Genomic DNA, 21,407 nt, shown 5'->3' with positions numbered 1-21,407 from the left:
GTTTTAGTAGAGATGGGGTTTCACCATGTTGACCAGGATGGTCTCGATCTCTTGACCTCGTGATCCACCCGCCTCGGCCTCCCAAAGTGCTGGGATTACAGGCGTGAGCCACCGCACCCGGCTAAATCTATTCTTAAAGTAGAACGTACAGGGTTTGCTGACAGATTGGACATGGGTTGTATAAAAAGAAGCAGAGGCCAGGCGCAGTGGCTCACGCTTGTAATCCCAGCACTTTGGGAGGCCAGCGTTGGTGGATCATGAGGTCAGGAGTTTGAGACCAGCCTGGCCAACATGGCGAAACGCCGTCTCTACTAAAAATACAAAAATAAGCTTGGCGTGGTGGCGCGTGTCTGTAGTCCCAGCTACTTAAGAGGCTGAGGCAGGAGAAATGCTTGAATCTAGAAGGCGGAGGTTTCCGTGAGCCAAGAGTGTGCGACTGCACTCCAGCCTGGGGGGCAGAGTGAGACTATGTCAAAAAAAATAAAATCAAAGGAGTCAAAGGTGTTTTGGACCAAGCAATTAGCAGAATAAAGTTGTCATATACTGAAATCGTAAGGATTACAAGTAGAACAGATTTGGGCAGAAAATTGGGAGTGCAGTTTTGACCATACTGATATTAAGATGCTTACTAGACATGTATATGATACTCTAAATAGGCAACTGGATATGAAAGTCTGGAATTGAGATGAACAATTAAGAATAGAAATAGAAATTTACGGCCAGGTGCAGTGGCTCACGCCAGTAATTCCAACACTCTGGGAGGCTGAGGCAGGCAAATCACTTGAGGCTAGGAGTTCAAGACCAGCCTGGCCAACATGGCGAAACCCATCTCTACTAAAAATACAAAAATTAGCCAGATATAGTAGTGTGCGCCTGTAATCACATCCACTCAGGAGGTTGAGGCATGAGAATCCCTTGAACCCGGGAGGTGGAGGCTGCAGTGAGCCAACATCACACCACTTCACTCCAGCCTGGGCGACAGAGTAAGACCCTATCTCAAAAAACAAACAAAAAAACAAATTTACAAGTCATCATCAGATGTCGGTGAACTAAGGCCAGCAGGCCAAATGCCTCAGTGCATCTTATAACTAGACTTTCTCAGAACACAGCCATGCCCATTTATTTACACACCGTCTACGACTGCTTCCACACTGCATCTGCAGAGCTGGGTAGTTACAAGAAAGACCATATCAGTTGTAAAACCTGAAAAATATATATGATACAAAATACCTGGCCCTGCTAACTCATGATCTAATATATAGAATTTAAAGCCCCAGATAATAAGACCCTTTAAGCACCAGACACAGTGGCTCACACCTATAATCCCAGCACTTTGGGAGGCTGAGGTTAGAGGATTGAGACCAGCCTAGGAAACACGGTAAGACCCCCATATCTGCCAAAAAATTAAAAAATTAGCCAAGAGTGTTGGTTCACACCTGTATTCCCAGCTACTCAGGAGACTGAGGCAGGAGCACTGTATAAGCCCAGAAGTTCAAGGCTGCAGTGAGCCATGGCTGTACCACTGCACTCCGGCCTGCGTGACAGAGCAAGGTCTTGTCTCTAAAAAAATAAATTAATAAAAAATAAGAAAGGAAAAGTTTATTGGGAAGTAGAATTTTAAAAAAAATTTAGGGGCCGGGCCCAGTGGCTCACGCCTATAATCCCAGTACTTTGGGATGCGAGGCAGGTGGCGGGTGTATCACAAGGTCAAGAGATTGAGACCATCCTGGTGAACATGATGAAACCCCGTATCTACTAAAAATACAAAAATTAGCTGGGCATGGTGGCACACATAGTCCAGCTGTAATCCCAGTTACTCCGGACACTGAGGCAGAAGAATTGCTTGAACCCAGGAGACAGAGGATGCAGTGAGCCAAGATCACGCCATTGCACTCCAGCCTGGGTAACAAGAGCAAAACTCCATCTCAAAAAAAAAAAAAAAAAGAAATTAGATCCCTTAGGGAGAAAAGTGAGTGTAGATAAAGGCATAATCTCAAGGACTGTGCCCTGAAACACTCCTGTCTTTGGAGGTCAAGAAGATTAAACCAGCAAATGACAGTAAGGAAAATGAGCCTCAGTAAAGCAGAAAAAGGACCAAGAGAATGGCATACCTCAAGTTACATGAAGAAAGTATTTCAAGCCGGGCACAGTAGCTCACGTCTATAATCCCAGAACTTAGGGAGGCCAAAGCAGGTGAATTACCTGAGGTCGGGAGTTCGAGACTAGCATGGCAAACATGGTAAAACCCCGTCTCTACTAAAAATACAAAATTAGCCAGGCATGGTGGTGGCGCCTGTAATCCCAGCACTTTGGGAGGCTGAGGCTGAAGAATTGCCTGAACCTGGGAGACGGAGATTGCAGCAAGCTGAGATCACGCCATCCCACTTCAGCATGAGCAAAGAGCGACACTCCACTCAAAAAAAAAAAAAAAAAGGGCCAGGCACAGTGGCTCATACCTGTAATCCCAGCACTTTGAAAGGTCAAGGCGGGCGGATCACGAGGTCAAGAGATCCAGACTATCCTGCCCAACATGGTAAAACCCCATCTCTACTAAAAATACAAAAATTAGCCAGGCTGGTGGTGTGCACTTGTAGTCCCAACTACTCAGGAGGAGGCTGAGGTGGAAGAATCACTTGAACTGATTCAAGGCAGAGGTTGCAACAAGCCAAGATCACACCACTGTACTTCAGCCTGGTGTCAGAGTGAGACTCCGTCTCAAATTAAAAAAAAAAAAAAAGGGTGGTCATACAGCTAAAAGGCCAGCCAAGTAAGACAAAGACTGAGAATCAACTAGCAACATGGAACTCACTGGGGCATGTATGGGAATGCAAGCCTCTCTGGAGTAGTTCCAGATAAACAGTAGAGAAACTGGAGATAAAAAGTACAGAGCATGGTGGTGTGCACCTGCAGTCCCAGCTACTCAGGAGACAGGAGAATCACTTGAACCCGGGAGGCAGAGGTTGCAGTGAGCCAAGATCGCACCACTGCACTCCAGAATGAGATTCTATCTCAAAAAAAAAAAAAAAAGGAAAAGAAAAAAAGAAAAAGCACAGACAATACATGGAAAAAGTTTTACTATAAAATACAGTACAAAATTGGGGTGGTAGGTGGGAGTGTGGGGCCAAAAAGTAACATGGCATGCCTTGACCCATGCAGCACACAGCATTCTGTGAAAAATAACAATTAGCAAAAACTATATCCTCAGCCTGGGAAACATGGCCAGACCCCATTTCCACAAAAACATTTTTAAAAAGTAGCCAGTTAGCTGGGCATGGTGGCAGGTGCCTGTAATCCCAGCAACTCAGGAGGCTGAGGCAATAGAATAGCCTGAAACCGAGAAGGAGAGATTGCAAGCTGAGACGGCGCCACTGTACTCCAGCTTGGGCAACAGAGGGAGACTTCGTCTCAAAAAACAAAACAAAACAAAACAAAAGTAGCCAAGCAAGGTGGCATACACTTGTAGTCCCAGCTACTAGGGAGGCTGGTGGGATGATCACTTGAGCCCAGGAGGTCAAGGCCACAGGTCAAGTCTGTTCACAAAATAAAAAAAACTACACACCAGCTACCCCATCATTCTGTCCTAACTAGAAACAGAAAACCACAGATGAGGGCATGCTGGCTCATCGCTGTAATCTCAACACTTTGGGAGGCCAAGATGGGTGGATCCCTTGAGGTCAGGAGTTCGAGACCAGCCTGACCAACATGGTGAAACCCCGTCTCTACCAAAGATACAAAAATAGCTGGGTGTGGTTGGCACACACCTGTAATCGCAGCTACTTAGGAGACTGAGATAGGAGAATCACTTGAACCCAGGAGGTGGAGGTTGTAGTGAGCCAAGATCATGCCACTGCACTCTAGCCTGGGCAACACAGCAAGATTTCATCTCAATAAATAAATAAATAAATAAAAATACATTCAGATGGCACAGCTTTAAGATGGAAGATGGCTATCTACCCCAAAATCAACTATGATATGGACAGCAATATTAAGTCACTGAGACTTGAAGGCTATTTGTATGAACTAATATTAAGGAGTCACTAACTTTTGTGTAATGTTGATAAATCTAGAAACACAGCCTAACCATCAGAGGAACTAAAAATAGAAATTTAAAAGGTTTCTGGAGAGTACTTTTCATTATGAACTTTCTGTACTCCTGGATTTGTTACCATCTGCAAGCATTCGTTTGATCTTTTTGATCATTTTTTTTTTAAAGGTTAAAAACACACATAAAGAGGCTCTGAATAAGGTCTTTTATCAGTAACATAAAAAGGACTTTGCTTTGGCTGCTCAGACACACCTTTTTGCTTTTTTTTTTCAGGTTTCCCACCTGCATTGCTTAAGGCTTAAGTGACCTTCCACCATAAAACAAAGTATCTGCACTGAAGTAGTGAAAACCTAAGAAGTACTATTCTGCACAACTTCCACAAGAGGGCAGTAGAACCCTCTGTAGTAGTCAATAAAAAAAATAGACCTTGATTTTTTCTCTAATTTATTTTCATTCTAGTCTTCCTTAAAATCTTTTCCTAGAAAGCACTAAATAGCTGTGATCTGGCCAGGTTTAGTGGCTTATGCCTATAATCTCAGCACTTTGAGGGCCAAGGCGGGTGAATATCTTTAAGCCAGGAGATCAAGACTGGCCTGGACAAGATAGCAAGATCTCGTCTCTACAAAAAAAAAAAAAAAAATTTTACTTTTTTTAAGTAGCTGTGACCTTTGTAACACAGAAACAGGTGAGCACCGCTGGGCATGGTGGCTCATGACTGTAGTCCCAACACTGGTAGGCTGAGGCGGGCAGATTGCTTGAGTCCAAGAGTCTAAGACCAGCCTGGGCAACATGCCAAAACCCCATCTCTACAAAAATTAGCCAGGTATGGCAGCATGCACCTATAGTCCCAGATACTCAGAAGGCTGAGGTGGGGGGATGCCGTGAGCCCAGGAGGCAGACGTTGCAGTAAGCCAAGATAGTACAACTGCAGTCTAGCCCGGGCAACAGGGCAAAACCCTGTCTCCAAAAAAAAGGTGAAATATAAGTACATATTGGATTACCCCACTCAATCCTCACAGCGACCCTGAGATAACCATACTATTGTCATTTGCAATTTACCAGTTCACAGATAAGCAACTGAGGCTTAGATGGCACCACAGCACTCTAGCCAGAGCAACAGATCCAGACCCTGCCCCGCCAAAAAAAGAGAATGGGAAGCATCTTTCAACTAGATGTCTGCTGTATCTACTTTAGTGTCTACCTTTAACACTTTTAACACTATTAAAAATCAAAACAAGTTTCATTATATAGATGAGTGACGTGAGACCAGGCACAGTGGCTCATACCTCTAATCCCAGCACTTTTGGAGGACAAGGCAGGAGGATCACCTGATCCCAGCAGTTCAAGACCAGCCTAGTCAACATGCCAAAACCCGGTCTCTACTAGAAATACAAAAATTAGCCGGCAGTGGCAGCAGGCACCTATAATCCCAGCTACTCGAAAGGCTGAGGCAGGAGAATCACTTGAACCCAGGAGGTGGAGGCTGTGCTGCCACACTCCAGCCTGAGTGACAAGAGCGAGACTCTGTCTCAAAAATAATAGTAATAATAAAAAAACAACATAGATGTGTGATGAGAAAGTCAGGCCCATATTGGAACTACTGGTGCATCCTTTTTTCCTATTCCCTACTCCCATACCCATGGGGATCAATAAGGGACACACAACTTTCACTATCCTGCTGAGGCAGAAGCAAGCTTCAGAACAAAGACCCCTCAAGGCAGACCACCAGACAGTGACAATCACCTGTAACTGGGCACAAGAGATGAAGCCCACCTACCATCGCAGGAAGGAAAAATATTTGAGGGGAAAAGGTTGGAAGAAAAACTAAAGAACGTCAGATGACCAACTGAGTTCACTGCTAAAGGACACTTTTCAGGGATTTTCTTAAAATGTCAGGAAACCGGCCGGGTGCGGTGGCTCAAGCCTGTAATCCCAGCACTTTGGGAGGCCGAGACGGGTGGATCACGAGGTCAAGAGATCGAGACCATCCTGGTCAACATGGTGAAACCCCGTCTCTACTAAAAATACAAAAAATTAGCTGGGCATGGTGGTGCATGCCTGTAATCCCAGCTACTCAGGAGGCTGAGGCAGGAGAATTGCCTGAACCCAGGAGGCGGAGGTTGCGGTGAGCCGGGATCACGCCATTGCACTCCAGCCTGGGTAACATGAGTGAAACTCCGTCTCAAAAAAAAAAAAAATGTCAGGAAACCAAAGGAAAAGCATCATATAAAGTTCTTACCTTTGCTGTACCAGTCTGAGATCCATAGAAAATTTTCACTCCAGACACAAAGATGTCTTTGTTATGAAGGGAAACAAAACCATTTGTCATCAAATCCTGAGTTGCTTTTGGAAAAGAGTTTTCCTGCAAGTTCCTGTCCTTGAAAACAAATAATTACACAAAATCCGTCAAGTCTGAATCGTTTCCCAACTTCAGTAGGGATGAAAATTAGCACAGATACGAACACACTTTATTTTTCTCTTAATCTTTCTGGTTGTACTCCTCAAATATTAGCCCCATATAATAGGTCCTTTATTAGGCAAGACCCACTTTTTTTTGTTGTTTTTTCACGTTTCACGTTTTATTTACATTTTAAGACTAACTTTAATCTCAAAATCACATATCCATATACCTATTTCCTTTTTGTTGACTTCACTTAAATGCATGGTTTGTTAAACAAAGGCTGTAAACAAATATTTACCATGTCTGTTACATGTAACATACAAGAATAGCTTTTAACAGGAATTCATCAACTCCCCCCAACATTTTTAATTATAAATACAGGTATCAAAACAATCCTGAACATATTTTTGATACTACTAGTAGTAAGCACCCACAGGGCTTCAAAATTTAACACATTTGCGGCAATATTCATTGTACCTGCTACTTTTTAAACAATTTCAACTGCAGCTCTTTCACTAAGCAAGATGGTTAAAGTATGCCATTTCTGTTTTCTTTCTTGAGATTTTTACTTTTTAGAAACACACATGCTTCCACTGTCATCTGACACTTCTCCACATGCTTTCATCTTGTAAACCTGAATTCTATTTCCAGCACTCCAGGTTTATGTTTAAATGACAGTGCCTTAACAAGAGAAAAAAAAAATGTGCTGCACTTTTCTTCCTGTTACCTGAAAGCATAACGGGTGTACATATATTAAATATATTCTTACAAATGTCCAGGTCATATTTACCAGCTGGAATTCTTTTACTTAATGTGTGGGTATTTTGAATTGTGATATTTAATCAAGACATTAACATGAGTAGAAGGTTGTTGATTTAAGACAAGTTTGAGATCCACTAAAATTAATTGTTGTATGTTTGTCGTTCTGGTGGCTGTGGAAGCTTCATATTTTCCTTGGACTTCTTTAGACGTCTTAGCTCTTGATGCACAACTTTAATGCTATATGAATTTTGCCATTTTGCTAACACTGATATGCTCTGGGCATCCACCATCCCACTGGAATTATTTACTCCATTCATATTAATTTTTGTTACAAATCTGACAAAGGAGCTTCTGGGTATTTAGGTCCACATTCTACTTTCAGATTATATATTCTATTTTCATAATTTGTCCTTGGTGGCCCAATAATCATGCCTGTGTCCACCTAGTAAGTGTCATATCTTCATCATCTTCAAGGGCCCAGCTAACCATACCGTTGCCTACTCCTTTTTGTCCTTCTTCAAGTTCTTTCCACAAGCAAAATTTACGGGGAACTTTAACATCCTGCGGAGACTGCCATCTCCTCCTGCAGCTCAACGCAGCCGCACGCACGCACGCACGCACGCACGCACGCACGCACGCACGCACGCACGCACGCACGCACGCACGCACGCACGCTAGCGTGAAAGCGGGCACGCACGCACACTCTCTGGCCTGCAAGCAAGCACGCACGCACGAGATGTCACGCATCCGGACCCACATTTTTTAAGGCTCATTATTTCCATTCCCTCCAAGAAAGAATATTTTAGTAGAATAGCAGTAGGAACTTATTTTCTGATCTTTAATTAATGGAAAGGAAAGAGAGGGCTACTGATCCCTCAAGGTGTAAAACAAATTTTTCTTTTTTTTTGAGACGGAGTTTCGCTCTTGTTACCCAGGCAACAAGATCGCACAATGGTGCGTTCTTGGCTCACCGCAACCTCTGCCTCCNGCACGCACGCACGCACGCAAGCAGACAGGCGGGCACGCACGCACACACGCAGGCCTGCAGGCACGCACGCACGCACGAGATGTCACGCATCCGGACCCACATTTTTTAAGGCTCATTATTTCCATTCCCTCCAAGAAAGAATATTTTAGTAGAATAGCAGTAGGAACTTATTTTCTGATCTTTAATTAATGGAAAGGAAAGAGAGGGCTACTGATCCCTCAAGGTGTAAAACAAATTTTTCTTTTTTTTTGAGACGGAGTTTCGCTCTTGTTACCCAGGCAACAAGATCGCACAATGGTGCGTTCTTGGCTCACCGCAACCTCTGCCTCCTGGGTTCAAGCAATTCTCCAGCATCAGCTACCCAGGTAGCTGGGATGACAGGCATGTGCCACCATGCCCAATTAATTTTGTATTTTTAGTAGTGACAGGGTTTCACCATGTTGGTCAGGCTGGTCTCGAGCGCCTGACCTCTGGTCATCCACCCGCTTCAGTCTCCCAGAATGCTGGTATTATATTATGCCGTGTCCGGCACAAATTTGTTTTTCATATAAAAGCTTCACTTTTCATTACAAATATCCTCCTGTGTCTTAAAAATAAGACACAGCTATCAAAGAAAAAGTAAATAACTTAATCCAAGATAACTTAGTCTCTAAAAACTTAGAGAAGAAATTTACTTAGGCATGTCATTAAAATGTCTAAAGACCAAACATAAAAGTAATTAAACTTTTAGTTTTTAAATCCTCTATAAAATCTGATGCCTAAATACTCTCCTATTAAAAACAAACAAAACAAAACAAAAACACTCCTCTTACCTGCTTCTTGATGACAATCTGGACACAAATCCAAAGGCTAATGCTAACGGCAAAGCCCAAATAAATGTAAAACCTGTTTATCCATAATGATATTAAAGGTGAGGAGAGGTCCCATGTATCCATAGAAGGATCTAAATTTAAAATGACACACGCAGGTAATTTTATTTAAAGCTACACATGCAAAGATATCCATCCCAGTTTTAAAAAGAAAATAAAACCAATCTTACATTCAACAGCCCAGCTAAGAAATCTATTTTTAAAATCAACAATTGGCTGGGCGTAGTGGCTTACGCTTGTAATCCCATCACTTCAGGTGGCCGAGCCCGGCGGATCACCTGAGGTCTTGAGTTCGAGCCCAGCCTGGCCAACATGGTGAAACCCCCTCTACACTAAAAATCAAAAATTAGCCGGGCGTGGTGGCGTGTGCCTGTAATCCCATCTACTCGGGAGGTTGAGGTAGAACTGCTTGAACCCGGGAGGCGGAGGCTGCAGTGAGCCGAGATGGCGCCTCTGCACTCCAGCCTGGGGGAAAGAGCAAGGCTCCATCTGGGGGGGGGGGGGCTGGGAGGGATCACCTAATAGAAATAACACACAATGTAGTAACGTGATAAAATTATCATACTGTTAATACTCAAAAAAAAACCAGAATATAAAATTGTATCTTCACTTCGTAATGAGCATTTAGGAGCAAGAGTAGGGAACATAAAGTAAAAACACTTCATGTGGAATTGAGTTAATTTTGTTTTGTTGTGCTTGTTCCATAAAAAAGCGTAAGTAGTAAAAGTGCTCTTTTTACTAATTGTACTTTCAAAGGCTCACGGTTACGGGCGCAAAAGCTCTAATACAAGTGGGTAAAGTGGGAGGGGTAGTTTTCTGGTTCCATTTAGGGTTCCTTCTAAAGTAACCCCCTAGCCTTAAAAGGCAAAAGCCAGGTCAAAAGCAAGGATCAGTCCTCCTTACTCTCAGCGGCGCCTATCTGGTGCTGTCAAACGCAACAAACTCCGAAGAAAGGGGACCCAGGACGCCACGCAGCCCGGAGAGGGTCTCAGTAAAAAGGTTTCCTCCCCTGACGCCTCGGGGTCCTTGCTCGCCGGGGGCCCTTACCCATCCTCCTCAGAGCAGACAGGAGACTAGGATCTCGGACCGGAAAGCCCGGTGTTTCGCTTGGGCACCGCGAGACAGGTGGAACTACCTCGCCGCGTCAGCGGCTTACCGGTCGCTCGCGGAGCTGGGGGCAGCCATGACACTGGCGGGCGGGTCCCGATAGGTTTAGAGGGCGAAGAGGTGGGCCCAGAGGAAAGCCCGGAGCTCTGCGAAAGGAAGCCAGTGCCCAGTGCGCTCTCAGCCCTGCTCCGATTGGCTCAGAGGGAAAGGGGGCGTGTCAAGAAATAAGCACCGCCCAGAGTTCCGGGCGACGAAGCAGGAGCGCTTCCGGCTCCGCTTGGATTGGCTCAGACTGGGAAGGGGCGGGTCCAGAGAGAAATGATTGGCATGGGAAAGCAAGGGGAAAGGAGTAGGGAGCCGGGGGATTGCTACGTGGGCTGGTTTGGATCTCAGTTGGAACAAACGGACTGCAGAAAGGCATTATTTTGGGGAAACCTGAAGATGGACTCGCTATTAAATGATATTAAGGAATTGTACTTAATCTCGTTGGGTGTGCCTATTAAGGGATGTAGGCTCAAGTATTTAATGCCGAAACCACTAATGGTTTCTTTAAAATACCCGCAACAGGCCTGCCGGGTGGCTCACGCCTGTAATCCCAGCACTTTGGGAGGCCGAAGCGGGAGGATCGCTTGAGCCCAGGAGTTCGAGACCAGTCTGAGCAAAATAGAGAGGCCTAGTCTGTACAAAATCATTGTTTTAAATTATTTAATTAAGTTAGCTGGGCGTGGTCCCTCCCACTTGTAGACCCAGCTACGTGGGAAGCTAACGGTGGAAGACCTCTCCAGCCCAGGCGGTCAAAGCTGCAGTCGGCCATGACCCTGCCACTGCACTCCAGCCTGGGTGACACAGACACTGAAAAAAAAAAAAAAAAGTGTAAATAAAAATCAGACAAAAAAATGAGAAAGGAATAAAACAGAAGTGGCAAAATGATAATTTGTTGAATCGGGGTGATGGGTATATGGAGGGTTCATTACACTTTTTTGTCTACATATTATGTTAAAATATTTCGTTGTGGTGTTTTTTGTTTTTTTGAGACGGAGTCTTGCTGTGTCGCCCAGGCTGTAATGCAATGTCGCGATCTTGGCTCACTGCAACCTCCGCCTTCCAGGTTCAAGCGAGTCTCCTGTCTAAACCTCCCTAGTAGCTGGGATTATAGGTGCCCGCTGCCACGCCCGCCTGATTTTTTGTATTTTTTAATGGAGACGGGGTTTCACTCTATTGCCAGGCTGGTCTCGAACTCCTGAACTCAGGCAAGCCTCCCAAAGTGCTGGATTGAAAAAATTTTTCTATTATAAAAGGGTGAGTAAATAAAAATATTTTATTTACTATAAAATACTCCCATTATAAAAAATGTTTCTATCATAAATTGGGTGTGGCACTTGAAATTCCGCGGAACGATCCGGTGCCAACGCTGCGTTTCAACCCGGTCACTAAACATCCGCGAGCATCCTGTCAGAGCTTTTAGCTCATTGGCGAAAGTAAATTACGTTAAGGGAACACACCTCCCTTTTCGGGCGTGGAAAATGTCGTAAAAAGCCACAATGCGCAGGCGTCGTCGCTCACTTTTCCCCGCCCGGCTTCCGCCCCACTTGACGCCTGCTCGATAAAGCAGCCGGGCGCAGTGTGGTAGCTGCCCGAAGCCAGTGAGTCGCGGCGCTGCTTAACGGCGGGTGGGTCAGTGCCTCGCGCCGCTCGGTTGTTACAACGAGGCGCTGAGGGCCGTCAGGTCGGGCGGCGCGAGTGTATCCTGGTTCGCTGGCTCCTAGGTCTTTGACCAGCCGAGATGTCGATCTTCACCCCCACCAACCAGATCCGCCTAACCAATGTGGCGGTGGTACGGATGAAGCGCGCCGGGAAGCGCTTCGAAATCGCCTGCTACAAAAACAAGGTCGTCGGCTGGCGGAGCGGCGTGTGAGTAGCCCCCTCTCTCCGGCCTGGGTCTGGACCTGGGCCGGAGCCGTCGCCTCCGAGGCGGCCCGTCTCTGCCCAAGTCGAGTGAACGGACCCTCCTGGCAGGGGAGGAAACGGAAAACATTCCTGCCGTGATTATGGGACGGCGCTGTCCGAGCTTGGCGCCTACGCCAAGGGTTCCTTTTTTATTTGGTTGGTTCGGATTGGGTTGTTGGTTTGGAGTTTGGTTTCATTGATGTCATAAAAGCTACAGCCAAGAAATCTCATCATTATGATGCTTTACCCTGAATAATGTTGGCCAAGAACCTATTTATCTTCTAAATACTGTCATAGTTGTGGTACGTCTGGTGTCACAGATGTCAGCCCTGGTAGTTTCATCAAAGTGCGTAGTGTCTTCACTGCTGCCATCTAGGGGCTGGCATTCCGTGGCAGCAACCGTCCACACCCCACCCTACCCCACCCCACCCTTGTGTTTCTTAAGTCCTCCCATGACATATTTCTCCAGTGAGCAAATGGTAAGGCACATACGGTTCAGAGTTTTGAAAATGTTCCCGCTGGCCAAGGCGGGCGGATCACCTGAGGTCGGGCGTTCGAGACCAGCCTGGCCAACATGGTGTAACTGGTCTCTACTAAAAGTACAGAATTAGCTGGGTGTGGTGGTGCATGCCGGTAATCCCAGCTACTCGGGAAGCTGAGGCAAGAGAATCACTTGAACCTGGAAGGTAGAGGTTGCAGTGAGCCCACCCACATAGGGCTATTGCATTCCAGGTTGGGCAAAAAATCCTCCGTCTTGTGGGGGGAGGAGGAGGAGAAAAAAAAGAAAGAAAGAAAGAAAAAGAAAATGTTCCATCGGGGGATTTGTTGTGTCTTACGGATTATGGTGTTCCCCTCATGTGTTTAAATGTAAATGCATGTCCAAGTTTCAAGTATATTCACATAGGACTCTCTCTCCTGCCCTCACAAGGGAAAAAGACCTTGATGAAGTTCTGCAGACGCACTCAGTGTTTGTAAATGTTTCTAAAGGTCAGGTTGCAAAGAAGGAAGATCTCATCAGTGCGTTTGGAACAGATGACCAAACTGAAATCTGTAAGCAGGTGGGTAACAGCTGCAGCGTAACTAACCCTAATAGCCATTTATAACATACTTAGGTTATATTAAACATTAAAGGCTGTTTTTTGGAGGGAAGAAAAACAAAGCAATAATGTGAGCTATACAGTGTCACTTCTGATAATAAAGAACATGGGTTTTGTTTTGTTTTACCAAAACCTGAAATCAAATTTTCTACTAAATTACCTCATTTTTCTAGTATAGAATGTTGTATACCTGAATTTGTTTTCAGGTATTTCATCTTTCAGACCCTTTTGAGATTGCCTTTTCGCCTTAACCCACCCAATCCTCAGTATGAGAAATCTGGGAGCACAACAAAATCTCTTGCTTTTTTTTTTTTCTTTTGACACAGGCTCGCTCTGTCACCCAGGCTGGAGTGCAGTGGTGCAATCTCTGCCCACTGCAAACTCTCCCTACCTGGTTCAAGCAATTCTCCTGCCTCAGCCTCCCAGGTAGCTGGGATTACAGGTGCCCACCACCATGCTCAGCTAATTTTTCTGTTTTTAGAATAGATGGGGTTTTACCATGTTGGCCGGGCTGGTCTCAATCTCCTGACTTCAGGTGATACGCCTACCCTGTCCTCTCAAAGTGCTGGGATTACAGGCGTGAGCCACCGCACCCAGCCAAAAGATTCTTTTGTCTTTTGGGGAAAGCTCAAACCATTACTTACATATTAATAGCTGGAAAGGATGAAATTTAATTTTCTCCCAAGTCATTCATTTTTTGTGGTTAACAAATAGTGTGTGATAGGGAAGGATAGTGATTTCTTAAATGTGTTGATTTTCTTTAGATTTTGATTAAAGGAGAGGTTCAAGTATCAGATAAAGAAAGACACACACAACTGGAGCAGATGTTTAGGGACATTGCAACTATTGTAGCAGACAAATGTGTGAATCCAGAAACAAAGAGACCATACACCGTGATCCTCATCGAGAGGGCCATGAAGGACATTCACTATTCAGTGAAAACCAACAAGAGTACAAAACAGCAGGTGAGTGCTTTCTCATGTCATCAAAACATGTCCATGGAAATCAGTTTTCTCTGAAGAAATCATTAAAACAATGGGCTGGGGCTGGGCACGATGGTTCACGCCCGCAATCCTAGCACTTTAGGAAGCTGAGATGGGAGGATTGCCTGAGGCCGGGAGTTCGAGACCAGCCTGGGAAACATAGTGACAGCCCAGCTCTAATTTTTTTTTTTGTTTGAGACGGAGTCTCACTCTGCTGCCTGGCCTGGAGTGCAATGGCATGATCTTAGCTCACCTCGGCCTCCCTAGTAGCTGAGATGACAGGCGTGCACCACCACACCCTGCTAATTTTGTATGTTTAGTAGAGATGGGGTTTCTCCATGTTGGCCAGGCTGGTCTCAAACTCCTGACTCCAGGTGATCCGTCTACCTCAGCCTCCCAAGTAGCTGGGATTGGAGGCAAGAGCCACCATGCCCTGCCTCTAATTTTTTTTTTAATATAAAAAATTAAATTTTAAAAAATGGGTCTTCATGGAAACAAGTGGGTAGAAGGTTTGGAGAAGAGATGGAAGAAAATGACAGGGTTGTAAAGAGAGTATCTTTTTTTTTTTTTTTTTTTTTTCAACTAAACAAAAAAAAATTTAGTTTCTGTTATATACAGAGAGCTATACTATCCATATGAGTAATTTTCAGGACAATCATGGTATAATATTTATACTTATTTTTCAACTAAACACAAATATATAGGACTTTCTTCTTCAATATCCAAATCAAACTTTCAAAGACGAAACTTGAGTTTTTAAAGGGTCATTTTAACCTTTAAAATCCTCTTTTTGGATTTTTAAATTTATGTATAATTCATATACCATAAAATCACACTCTTAAAATGTGTACACTTTAAGTGGTATATTAACAAAGTTTTTGGTCCTTTCCTGCTACCTAGTTTGAGAACATTTTCATCACCCCAAAAAGAAACTCGGTACCCATTAGTTGCCATCCCCCATTTCCCTCCTCTGACAGGTCCCTTGCAACCGTTAAATCTCTCATTGTGGACTTGTCAATTCTGGACATTTCATATACAGGAATCATACAGTATATGGCCTTTTCGTGGTTCATACATATTGTAACCTGGATCAGTATGTCATTTCTTGTTTATTCCTGGATAGCCCATTGTATGGAAAAAACACATTTTGTTTATTCATTTGTCAGTTGGTAGACATTGGTTTGCTTTCACGTTTGAGCTATTATGAACAATGCTACTATAAGATTTGTTGCATGTCTTTGTGTAGACATACGTTTTCGTTTCTGGTATACCTGGGAACTACTTTTTCCAAAACAGCTGCACCATTTGACATTACCACCATCGGTGTTAAAGGATTCCAGTTCGCCACACCCTGAGTAATACTTGTAAACATCTCTGCCTTTTTGATGATCGCCATGCTGGTGGTATCTTGCTGTGGCTTTGATTTGCATTTCCTTAATAATGATTTGAGCATATTTCCATGTGCTTACTGATGCTTTGTCTGTCTTCATTTCAGAAATCACTGTTAGGTTCTTTGCCCATTTTTTAATTGATTTTCTTTTCATTGCTGAGTTGTAAGACTTCTCTCTGTATTCTGGGTAGTCCCTTACCACATTTATGATTTGCAAATATATTTTCCTATTCTCTGGGTTATCTTAACTTTCTTGAAAATTTCTTGAAACACAAAAGCTTTTCACCTTAATAAGTCCTATTTTTCTCTTTTTTTTTTTTAAATGATCATCTATGTTCTTAATGTTGTACATAAGAAACCATTACCTAATCCAACTACATGGAAACTACTTTGTTTTTGAAAACCTTATGAAATAGTGTAGTAGAAAAATAAAGAAATGGCATGCTCCATGGAGAGGGACACTGACCAGCTGGATGCCCTGCCTCTCCATTCTCATGGGAAAAAAAAAAAGAAATGACATGTCTGTTTTGTGTCTGTAGGCTTTGGAAGTAATAAAGCAGTTAAAAGAGAAAATGAAGATAGAGCGAGCTCACATGAGACTTCGGTTCATCCTTCCAGTGAACGAAGGGAAGAAGCTGAAAGAAAAGCTCAAGCCACTGATCAAGGTCATAGAAAGTGAAGATTATGGCCAACAGCTAGAAATCGTAAGAGGAAAATATTTTTCTTTGCTTCATGTTACCCAAATAGTGTATTCTCTAATGAGAAATGTGTAGCAAACATTTAGAAGTTGTAGACAGTCAGATATTTTCAGAAGACTAAAAGTTATGGTCATCCTTGTTTACCACAAAACATTTTCTTTTTTTCCCAGCATTTATTTTTGTCATACATTATGCATAGTGTTTTAGATACATTCTTGTAGCACATTTAGCAACCATTTAAAATAGGCCATTTAAAAATCACTATTTTAGTGGAAGATTAATGATTCCAATTACCTTAAAAATTTTGCAAAAACTAGTACAGAGCACACTATGGAAATTTATATTGAGTTTTCAGAGATAGCTCAATTGCATGCTTTACTCCAGTGTTGAGCATAATCCTAAAAGCCACAATCCCAAATGCCACAATCCTGAATGTTTAAATCATAAAGAAAATAAAAATCCCTAAAGTCCAAAGCCTGAACGTCTAAAATCTTGAAAATCACAGTTGAAAAGATTGAATCCTGGCAAGGCATGGTGGCTTATACCTATAATCCCAGCACTTTGGGAGGCCAAGGCTGGCGGATCACCTGAGGTCAGCAGTTCGAGACCAGCCTGGCCAACATAGAGAAACCCAGTCTCTACTAAAAATACAAAATTAGCTGGGCATGGTGACACATGCCTGTAATCCCAGCTACTTGGGAGGCTGTGCCAGGAGAATTGCTCGAACCCAGGGGGTGGAGGTTGCAGTGAGCCGAGATCATGCCATTGCACTCCAGCCTGGCCAACAAGAGCGAAACTCCATCTCAAAAAAAAAAGAAAGAAAGAAAAACAAAGATTGAATCCTGAATGAGCTGAATAATTCTGGCAAAAGGATTAGAACACTTTCAGTTCTACGCAGGGTAGTCTTGACATGTTAATTGCATCATGTTGGGCAAAACTAGGACCTTGGTATTGTCTTCATTTGGAAATTAAGTATGGTTTACATGTGTATGGGTACCAAGTTGATAAGGGGTAGAATTGCAGATGTAATTTTAGGTGCCAACTTGACTGATTAAGGAATCCCTAGAGGCCAGATAAAGCATTATTTGGGGTGTGTCTGTGAGGGCGTTTCCACAGGATATCAGTGTGTGAACTTGATGACACTAACCGCATAACATTTTAAAGCAGCAGCAAAACCATTATGTCCTCACCCCATAGCTTCAAACACAGTGTCAGTTCAGCTGTGTGCAAATTCATGTTTTCAGGGCTTTGTAGGTTCTTTTTAAAAATACATGAGCTGTAGAGGAATGTTGAGTATGTGAGTATCCACTGTAGATGTGAACTAACCCATCTGACACTCTTTGAAGTTTTAAATCTTTTCAAAACTGTACACATGCGCCAGGCACAATGGCTTATGCCTATAATCCCAGCGCTTTAGGAGGCTAAGGCAAGCAGATAACCTGAGGCCAGGAGTTTGAGACCAGCCTGGGGAACATGGTGAAACCCCATCTCTACTACAAATACAAAACATTAGCTGGGTGTGGTGGTGTGCGCCTGTAATCCCAGGTTCTTGGGAGGGAGGCTGAGGCAGGCAGACAACCTGAGGCCAGAAGTTCAAAACCAGCCTGGGGAACATGGTGAAACCCCGTCTCTACTAAAAATACAAAACATTAGCCAGGCGTGGTGGTGGGCACCTGTAATCCCAGCTTCTTGGGAGGCTGAGGCAGGAGAATCACTTGAACCCAGGAGCCAGAGGCTGCAGTGAGCCGAGATTGCGCCACTGCACTCCAGCCTGGGGGACAAGAGCAAACTCCATCTCTAAATAAATAAGTGTATTTTGAAAGTAAATAAATAAATGTGCTATCAAAAAAAAAAACTGTACACATGGTCTCTAAATAGGTCTTCATGTTGGTTTTTCTCTTTCACATGTGGAGATGACTTTATTGAGCTATAAAAGTTACTGTTAAATTTTAGTGGAGAAGAATCAGATTTTTCTAGTTTGTCCGTTTCATTTTACAGCTGGAGAATCTGAGTAAGTTTTAAACACAGGAATTAATGCGTCATCACAGGGCCTACATGGGTACTTCAGGGCTGACGCTGAGCTAGAGCCCAGTCCGCTGCCTACCCCGTTGTCTTACCTATTGCACCGTAGAACTGTGGTATTAGTGATCTCTGGAAAGCATCGTTTGCCTTAAAGGAAGTTAAAGCTGGGTTTATTCTGTTTCTTGCTCATCTTCATGTGGTAAATTGCTACGTTAAATGTTTCAGGTATGTCTGATTGACCCGGGTTGCTTCAGAGAAATTGATGAGCTAATAAAAAAGGAAACCAAAGGCAAAGGTTCTTTGGAAGTGCTCAACTTGAAAGATGTGGAAGAAGGAGATGAGAAATTTGAATGACGTCCATCAATCTCTTCACCTCTAAAACACTAACGTGTTTTCGTTTCCCACGGCACTGTTTCATGTCTGTGGTCTGCCAAATACATGTTCAAACTATTTGACATTTTCTATCTTTGTGTTAACAATGGACACGGCAAGGCTTTCCTACAGAAGCATAATAATGTGGGAATGATTAAGTTTTAATTATAAGCTGGGGTCGGAATGCTAAAGCAAAATTGAAACTCCAAGGTGCAGAGTCCAGAGTAGCACTTTGCTACTCTGTCTCATCCCTTGGTAGCTTTCCAAAATGAAAGTTATTTGAGGCAACTCTTGTGGGTAAAAAGTTATTTGTACAGTAGAGTAAGATTATTTGAGGGGTATGTCTATACAACAACAGGGGGAGTCTTTACTAAAAAATAAACATGATACTTCATTTCTACTTAATGGAACTTGTGTTATGAAGGTCATTATGGTGTCATAATGTAAAGTTTGGATGATGTTCCTGATTACCTGAGAAACAGATATAGAAAAACTGTATAGGACTTAAATAATATTCATTGAACATGCTGCCATAACTTAGATTATTCTTGGTTAAAAAATAAAAGTCACTTATTTCTAATTCTTAAAGTTTATAATATATATTAATATAGCTAAAATTGTATGTAATCAATAAAACCACTCTTATTTTTATTAAACTATGGCTTGTGTTTGTTTCTAGACAACTTCCTAACTAACTCCCTTTCTTTTCTCTGCCTATGTCTGTGGGAGGATTAGGGAGTTGTTTGTTAGGAGAATTAAGTAAGACAATATGAAGAGTGCTTAGAACATGGCCTGTCCTGGTAAACACCTGAAAAATCTTGGCTAACACTTGGGATGTAACTCAAGAATTATTTTAATATTTAAACAGTTAAATGGACAAGGTACAAGCTTTTGAAAATCTACTTCAAGGCCAGGGGCAGTGACTCACACCTGTAATATCAGCACTTTGGGAGGCCAAGGCAGACGGATCACCTGAGGTTAGGAGTTTGAGACCAGCCTGGCCAATGTAGTGAAAACCTGTCTCTACTAAAAATACAAAAATTAGCCAGGCGTGGTAGTGCACACCTGTAGTCCCAGCTACTTGGGAGGAGGCTGAGGCAGAAGAATCACTTGAACCCAGGAGGCAGACGTTGCAATGAGATGAGAACATGCCACTGTACTCCAGCCTGGGTGACAGAATGAAACTCGGTCTCAAAAAAAAACTTTTAAGAGGTACATTCTAGAATATAAATTAGATTCACTCAATAAACATACAGATGTATTTCTGGACAGCAGTTTATTTTGACTGAAAACGACTTCTTAACCTGAAAAAGTAGTGATTGGTTTTATAAGCATACAGAACTCCCTGCTAATATAACCTCTCAGAAATGTCCCTTGTTTAAAATAACTTCAATTGAGATTATGAAGCCAAAATTTTTACTTAGAGTGTTAATATGTTCTTGTTTGATAATATGGAAATGAACCCTTTTTCTGTTACCGCTGAAGCTGGCCCGCTGTTTTGATAGAATCCTTAAGGTAACCCTTCTGCCTCGATTTCACTTGCTTCATTTGTTTTAGTGAAGTTAGTCCAAACTCAGTCCCGGGAGATCATTTTAACTAATAAAGTTTACACTTGATTTCTAGCATAATAAGTGAAATATGCACATTTAATATACAGTTTCCTTAAGATTTTCTGGGGCCAGATGCCATGGCTCACATCTGTAATAGCACTTTGGGAGGCCGAGGCAGACAGCTCCGGGCACATGATGAAACCCCGTCTCTACCAAAAATACAAAAAATTAGCCAGGCCTGGTGGCGTGCATCTGTGGTCCTAGCTACTCGGGAGGCTGTGGCGGGCGGATCACTTGAGCCTGGGAGGTGGAAGTTGCAGTGAGTTAAAATCACCCTACTGCACTCCAGCCTAGGCGACAGAGCCAGACCCTGTCTCAAAGATTTTCTGATTCTGATGATTCATTTTTTCTAAAAAGCTGGAACTTCAAGAAATGTCGAATGTAGATCACCTCTGAGTCGTCATCTAAACATTTCTTAAATTTTATGCTAATCTCATTACTCAAAGAACTTAACATTCTTTGGATATGATCATCTTCCCAGTACCACAGTCATAATGCATTATTCTAAAGATTTGATTTTTTTCAATGCGAGCAGACGGTTGTGTGCATTTGGTCACAGTGACGTTTCAAAGTTAGTCCTCTTCTTTCAGCATGGTTCTTTTCTGTGACGCTTCCCTTGTACCTCATATACAATTATTTGCTCCAGTTACTGGAACCCAGTATTCCACTTAAATTTCTTCATAGGCCTGGATTTATTCCACTTTGTATTAGAGAGAGCAGCTTAATTATCTGTCTTCATGCTAGACTGTGAGCTCCTTAAGGGCAAGGGACCTAGCAATGTGTGTGTATCCCACCATGCTTTGGACCTCATAGCTGTGTAATAAATGTCTGAAATAATAAACGTGCTGGCCAGGTGCCGTGGCTCACGCCTGTAATCCCAACACTTTGGGAGGCCCGGGCAAGCAGATCACCTGAGGTCAGGAGTTCAAGACTGACCTGGCCAAAATGGTGTAACCCAGTCTCTTTTTTTTTTTTGAGTCAGAGTCTCACTCTGTTGCCAGGTGCCAGGCTGGAGTGCAGTGGCGCGATCTCGGCTCACTGCAACCTCCTCCTCCCAGGTTCAAGCAATTCTCCTGCCTCAGCCTCCCGCAAAGCTGGGACTACAGGCACGTGCCA

The 21,407-nt window shown here is 43.2% G+C and overlaps 2 protein-coding genes and 1 pseudogene across 2 annotated transcripts in view; 1 reads left to right on the top strand and 2 right to left on the bottom strand.

Moving 5' to 3' along the window:
• LOC108290025 (S-adenosyl-L-methionine-dependent tRNA 4-demethylwyosine synthase TYW1) overlaps nucleotides 1–10,336 on the bottom strand; it is a 259,296-nt gene extending 248,960 nt beyond the window's left edge. Inside the window, exons 1-3 of the mRNA XM_017509701.2 lie at nucleotides 10,113–10,336; nucleotides 9,009–9,139; nucleotides 6,285–6,422 (exon numbers count right to left, since the gene is read on the bottom strand). Of these exons, the coding sequence (XP_017365190.1) occupies nucleotides 6,285–6,422; nucleotides 9,009–9,139; nucleotides 10,113–10,116 (273 nt within the window). The 5' untranslated portion in view covers nucleotides 10,117–10,336. The remainder of the gene's footprint in view (nucleotides 1–6,284; nucleotides 6,423–9,008; nucleotides 9,140–10,112) is intronic.
• Nucleotides 6,628–7,738, bottom strand: LOC108290032 (annotated as a pseudogene).
• A 1,345-nt stretch (nucleotides 10,337–11,681) lies between the features above and the next one.
• On the top strand, nucleotides 11,682–19,340 carry SBDS (SBDS ribosome maturation factor). The gene is made up of 5 exons (XM_017509717.2): nucleotides 11,682–12,083; nucleotides 13,048–13,177; nucleotides 13,981–14,181; nucleotides 16,129–16,293; nucleotides 18,535–19,340. Exons 1-5 carry the CDS (start codon nucleotides 11,956–11,958, stop codon nucleotides 18,661–18,663), a joined length of 753 nt encoding a protein of 250 aa, XP_017365206.1. The 5' UTR covers nucleotides 11,682–11,955; the 3' UTR covers nucleotides 18,664–19,340.
• Nucleotides 19,341–21,407: the final 2,067 nt, after the last annotated feature.

This window comes from Cebus imitator, unplaced genomic scaffold, assembly GCF_001604975.1.
Source record: "Cebus imitator isolate Cc_AM_T3 unplaced genomic scaffold, Cebus_imitator-1.0 Scaffold419, whole genome shotgun sequence".
Classification (NCBI taxonomy): domain Eukaryota; kingdom Metazoa; phylum Chordata; class Mammalia; order Primates; family Cebidae; genus Cebus; species Cebus imitator.
The sequence above is the reverse complement of the archived record's forward strand: the minus strand, read 5'-3'. Positions and strand labels throughout refer to the sequence as shown.